The 6,315-nt window shown below is 40.6% G+C and overlaps 1 protein-coding gene across 3 annotated transcripts in view; it reads right to left on the reverse strand.

Moving 5' to 3' along the window:
- Window positions 1-2,304: 2,304 nt before the first annotated feature.
- The window catches only part of si:dkey-222b8.1 (uncharacterized protein LOC560317 homolog), a 16,453-nt gene continuing 12,442 nt past the window's right edge, over window positions 2,305-6,315 (reverse strand). For all 3 annotated transcript variants that reach the window (XM_035681942.1, XM_035681941.1, XM_035681940.1), the window contains exons 11-13: window positions 6,017-6,185; window positions 5,275-5,413; window positions 2,305-4,070 (exon numbers count right to left, since the gene is read on the reverse strand). In XM_035681942.1, coding sequence (XP_035537835.1) covers window positions 3,859-4,070; window positions 5,275-5,413; window positions 6,017-6,185 — 520 coding nt within the window. In that variant the 3' untranslated portion in view covers window positions 2,305-3,858. The remainder of the gene's footprint in view (window positions 4,071-5,274; window positions 5,414-6,016; window positions 6,186-6,315) is intronic.

Here is a 6,315-nt window from a genome sequence, read left to right on the forward strand (position 1 = left end):
ATATTGTTGTGTATTGGTGGGGGAGATTACATAACGACAGGTTCCGATGCCTTTCAGGTGATAGGTTTGTTCAGATCAGGATTTTGGAAGACTGGAATGTCCCTTCTTTGCGATCCCCTTGCAAAAAGTCATATTCATAATGGATAGTTCAGGTTTATACAGTCTGTGGGTTTTGTGCTGGAAGAGGACAGACAGCTTTGTTATCAGTCCGAGGCCTATGTGATGAGGAATATTGATTGAATGTGGTTCACGAGTAATGTTTTAGATAGTACCTTATCGATAAATTGGTATCTGAGCGATAGTGTGCTGCCATGTCTCCTGACTTGCGTGTGTTACTACTTCCAAAAGGCTAAGAGTTTCCTGGTCTAAATCAGTTCCTTTTCAGATAGCTGGTCCGAGGGAGCACTTGTTATGATAGGGAATGATATTAAATTACGGGTCCTGTCGTTGTTGGTGTGTCCTTTAATAACTTGAGTTTGTTTGTTGATGTCTTGTTATATATCTGTGCAGAAGTGGAATACAATTATGTTGCGGTTGGAATTGAGAATTATAGTTTTGATATGTTCATTTTAGTGTTAGCCATTTTGTGCCACTTGCGATAAGATGTTGATTTTGGTTGGGGGTATCGGTAGGTTTATCCATTATTGGAGGTTTGATTTAGATTCTCTGTGGTAAGAATTATTTGTCTATGGATTATGTGGAATTAATATAGATTGATGAAATCATTGTTTAGAAATAAATATAAATTATCATAATTCCGGATATGTGATTTGAAGAGAAAATAAAATGCTCTTAGTGTCTGTAATGATCAGTTAAAGAACCCGTGGTTTAGCTGTCTCGGTGAGAAATTTTCTGCTGTAGGTCCATGTTGGTTAGGTGCCGGTGTCAGCCTTGAGTGGCATCAGAAGGTGGCATTCTCATCGATTGTTGGCTCAGCTTACGTAGAAGCCGAATATGTATGAGTGCCTTTTTAATATTTCTTCCTCAAAATATAAGAGCGCTCAATGTTGTAAGTTCCTGAAGATTTTGCGCTTAGTCTGAAGTATAATGTGTGAGGTGTCCACTTTTTTTCACAGAGCCTAGATGTTGTTCTGATCACTATGTGTATCAATCAGTATAGTCCATAATTAATTCTTGTGCAGCTAGTTGAGAAATATGTTTGTTATTGTCAATACGAGTGTCAATGCTCATATATATTTGTGTTATTCATCACTTGTGGGAGTATTTCCATATAATTAAACATCCTTCAGGGTGCCGTATATTTTATACATGTTGGAAATGTGGTTAAGAGTTTTCTCTGTTAATCTGCCTTCTCTGCCGTCGGAATATGCCATGATAATGATTATCTTTTTGTGGTTGATATAGTTTTGGTCGTTGTTGTTGTTGCTAGTGTTTTTATCGTGTCTCCCCTATCTAAGAACAGGGAGAAGAGGTTGTATCTGTCATACTATAAATATGTGTTTCTTAACAATATGTAAGGTAAAGTGTTTCCAGTATGTTTAAGTGCCATTTTAAAAGTATGAAGTACATTTTCATGATTGTCGTGTATTACGCAATTGCAATTACACGATTGGCCAAGATAATTGGCACATAAAATGTTCATATTGTACCATGCCTAATGGTAAGACACTTAGTGATAAGCTATATTCATCTGCAATTTAAATGAGTGATCACAGAGAGCCACACAGCCCCCTGCTCAGAATTAAGTCATTGTTTTCAATCTTACTGTTCTTTCATAGCCAAACACGTGGACCTGAAGATGCCGGAGACAACAACCCAGAGTTCAAATAAACTGTGAGAGATGATATCCTAACCAGTTGGACCAGAGAACAGAAAGGCACTGGTGTCACATGCACAGGTAGGAGCCTGATTATTGGTCACAGGTTTCTGTTTCTGGAGCTGCTGGTGTTTTTCATTAACCATTACAAGCTCTAGCTACAACCCTTTCTGCTGTAAGACTGTAGAGTACTGTAAAACTTCAATTAATCGCCCGGCTTTGATTTGCTTCAATCCCTAAACTCCTGTACTCCTACTCCTAGTTCCTATATTTGGAACAGGCATCTATATGGGACAGGCCCAATATGAATATTATTTGTGAAAACAAGCATGTGACAACATGATGCAGGAAGAAGATAAAATATTGTTTATGTCTTTGTTTTAACGAAGTCAGCAGACACAAGGTCTATTTTACTCTAGATATACTGAAATAATTTACTAAATGAACATCAGCTGTATGGGAAGAAGACTGAAACTTAGAAGACTGAGACCAGAAACTCATCAGCCCCCCCCCCCCCCCCCGGAAACTGTTTACTGAGTTCATAAATCAAGCCAGAAGCAGAGTCATTTTTCCATAAGACTGCATGGTATAGTTTTTTATAGCAGCCAATGGCGCTCCCCCTGCTGGCCTTTACATAGAATGCAGACACTTCCACGTTGGCTTCACTTCACAGACATGGAAGCTCTGTCCATTATATACTGTCAATGCTTAGAACTGCTCAAGTGGGCGACCCAGTGGGCTTTAAGATGTGTTACACATCCAAAGAACTTTGATAAAAACCAGACCTGACGTCTAATTGAGACCAGTGTTCATTGGTCAAAACGTGTAGCCACACCCGGACAGTCAAAGGGATTTTGCATTTAATTGGCGCTCAGCGTTTAATTGAAGTTTTACAGTATAACTACTGTTCCACAGTAATAACACATATCACTCAAGGTACCTGGTACTGCCGGTACACATTACAGCATCGTACATTATAAACCTAAATTAATACAAAGTGTACTAATAGAGTGTTGTGGTCATGGTCCCGTAAGAGAGCTTCATTGTTAGCACTTATTTCTGGTACCCCTTGCAGATGATGAAGAAAGTGTGTGCGGTTTAGGCGGAGAAACTAAAACTGTGACTTTGCACTGTAGTTATGAGGTATTCTGGCTTTGGTGATTTAACACCAACCATTTGGTTACATACAGGGTAGCACTGTTTCATTACAAAGAACAACAACAATACTTTAAAGCTAAATATTTTTTTGGCTTTTTAGTCTTTTGGTAGAAAAATAATATAGCTTGAGCTGAGCTAATAAGAGGGCTAACCAGCTATCAATGCTAACAGTTTGAGTTTAGATCAACATACAGTGAAGAAGAGCACAGTACAAGCACAGAGATGACATAACACTGGTTTCCTTAATCCATACTTATACATCAGTTCTGTTGTCGATTAGACATAAAGAGAACTGTTCAGTGGGAATTTACTGACAGCACGTTCCAGAGGTATGCAGTTATCTGTCTGGAGTGTTTCAGACTCCTGGATAACTTGTGTTTCAGCCGCCTCTGCAGCTGAATCATGCATGATTTTTTTTACATGTCTGTGTGTATTCCATGAGTGAATGTGCAGATTAGAAGAAATCCAAATTGCATATCGGGGAACTGGATTTCTGAAACACGTCCCTGGATGTCTACAGTGCATACAAATGTCTTTAGGACCGAGATAAATTGATCAGAACCAAAACTCAAAATCTTAACCTTCAGAGATCCCTTGTGTTTGAGTTTAGACTGCAGAGAGTAAAGCAATAGAAAAATCCCAAAGACATCAGCACTTTTGTGTCTGTGTGGCTACAGACGTTTTGGTTACAATGTATGTGTGTGTGTGTGTGTGTGTGTGTGTGTGTGTGTGTGAGACACCATGAGTGATGTGGGATTGATTGTTACAAGCATAATGTGTTATTGGTTGATTTTGATTGATTTGCTTTCTGTATCAATTAGATAGCATATTTGGCCTGAAGCAACAAAAAATATCCAAACATGTGTGTCTGTGTGTGCACATTCATAGAATCCAGATTGGAATTTGAACATGGTTCTTGGTCCTCAGTTTGCAGGCCCTGGGTCTGCCAAAGGCATAGTGTGCAACACCTCATCCAGAAGCTGCAGAGCGCGGTGCAGATGGACCTCCACCCAGCAGGGGGTGTGTTTGATGCTCTGCCGGGGATAGTCGGGGCCCCAGCCCTTCACAAAGCTGAGCCGCAGGATACACAGTCGCCGCAGGTCGTCCACGCCGATCCCCGCTGCTGCAGACAGACCTGTCAGCGGACAAGAGAGTGAAATGAGAATGGTGCTCACTATCAGAGCTCTGCTTCACCGGGGCGCAGTCATTCCTCGCCAAATCGCCCACTGTCTTAATGAGTTGATTGACTGACAACTGATCATGTCTACAGCAGCTATAAGGTTGATAAGGTCGAGCCCTTTAAAAAGGCACATGTCAAGTATGTTTATTTGTCATGTCATGTTTATTAGATGTGGAACACCATTTAGTTACATGTGGGTCATTTCACATCTGAAAAACTCATGTCAGCACAACAAAATGTCACTTACAAAGATGACAATTTGATACAGGCTTTGGGGAATGTTTAAAAAGTGGGTTGGATAGGAGATTCAAAAGTGATGGGGGGAGGGGGGCCACAATGAAGTAAAAAAAAAAACAAATTTAAATAGCATAGACAAGTAATATAAATGTTATTTGACATCATCTCTAGCAGATTCATTATGACTATATTGATAATTGCTTATATTGCTTTTCATAATGTAAAGTCACATAGTAAAAAGTAATGAAACATATTAAGTATCGAATGTACTAAAAGAACTGGCTCATACAAACCTATTACTTATTAAGTATCTGGAAACATACCAGGAAACTAGATGGTAATACAATCCAGGTATTAGTACAGTACCCATGCGGAAAGGATAGTATAGTAAGTACTACGTTATTACCTAATAAGTACATGGAAATGTATTAGGAAACTAGATGGTAAAAATATCCTCATTAAGAAAGTACCCACATACATGGTCATTAAATACTTACTACTATTTACTATTACATGTATTATATACAGTGAAGCTGTGGGACTTTTGTCATCCCTGAGTAGTCTCTGCAGGCTTCCTCACAAGCTGCATTCAGCTCAAACAACCACCACTAAGAACATCAGCTTGTATGTTGTCTGAGAGGCATTTAAACATTTTGATGAACTCAGAGCTTCTGAGAGGACCCTATGGCTCAGTGGTCTTTTACATAACATTCATCATATCAAACTGAAATTGCACTTGTTTTCTCTTTTTTACTGTATCTGACATCTGTGTAGTCTGTTACCTGTATGAACACAGTACACAGAGAGAATGACAAGAAATCTTACCTTGAACCTCAACACTTCACTGTGTCCTTTGCATTTTAAATTGGCTTCCAACCTGCATAATAGTGAATGTGAAATGAACAAAGTGAACAGCACTTACTAACTGCCGGTGCGATGCCTCCGACGCTGCCTGGACCGGGAATATTTCCCGCCACAGCAGCTGCCTGTGCAGCAGCCGCCGCCTGAGCTGTCGCCGCCTGCTGCTGCATCTGTCTGTGACACTGCCGCAGGTCGAACACCTGACCGAGACAGAGTGTACATTACAACAGCAGCACACTACAAGTTTGAAAATAGAGAATATATATGTGAATGTGTGTATGAAAATGTACTTTATAACCACGTTTCCACCCACAAGTACCCAGAACTTCTAGTCCAATGCAGGAGCTACTTTTCAAGGAACTAAAATGTTCCTTCAGCCTGTGTTTGCATTGTCTGTGTTCCCACTAAAGACCCACAAAGATTAGGCAAATGAGTCCACTGATGTATGAAAAAGCGACGGCTGCTTTTACACCTCATTTTTGCATGCAACTACACAATAGCATTGAACATTGTAGTCGGTCCATCTGTTGTACACTTTCTTCCGTAACTTCATTGATGTGTTGCAGCACAATGAACAAAAAACTAACTGGTTTGCGGCTGCAGATATTTCAAAATGGTGGCTGAAATAAAACGCTAAATAAAATTCTTAAATGGACTTTTTATGATGTAAAATAATGTCTCCGGAACTGAAGTTAGACCCTGGTCCCTGCGGTGGAACCCCCTGAGTCCCCCAAAGGCTCCTAGTCCCTGGGGGAAGTTCCTGCGGTGGAAACACAGTTTTTGTGTGTGAGCTGGATTCAGACCTTGATGTAGGCTCCGGGGTAGATCTTGTGCACAGCGTCCCCTGGTGCTCGGCCTGCCTCCCTGTCGAGGTAGTAGCTCTGTACAAACACAGCGTGGTCGCTCATACAGCGCATCCACACATCCCCCTCACCGCGACACTCCAGCTGCACACCTTTACCTATGTGTAACCTGGCACAAACAGGACAAAAACACCAGGATGAAGAGGAGGTGGAACAATCTGGTAAATGGTAAATGGACCTGTACTTGTATAGCGCCTTTCTAGTCTTCCGACCACTCAAAAGCGCTTTTACACTACGTG

This window comes from Morone saxatilis, unplaced genomic scaffold, assembly GCF_004916995.1.
Source record: "Morone saxatilis isolate NCDOM2014 unplaced genomic scaffold, NCSU_SB_2.0 Contig9, whole genome shotgun sequence".
Taxonomy (NCBI): Eukaryota; Metazoa; Chordata; class Actinopteri; family Moronidae; genus Morone; species Morone saxatilis.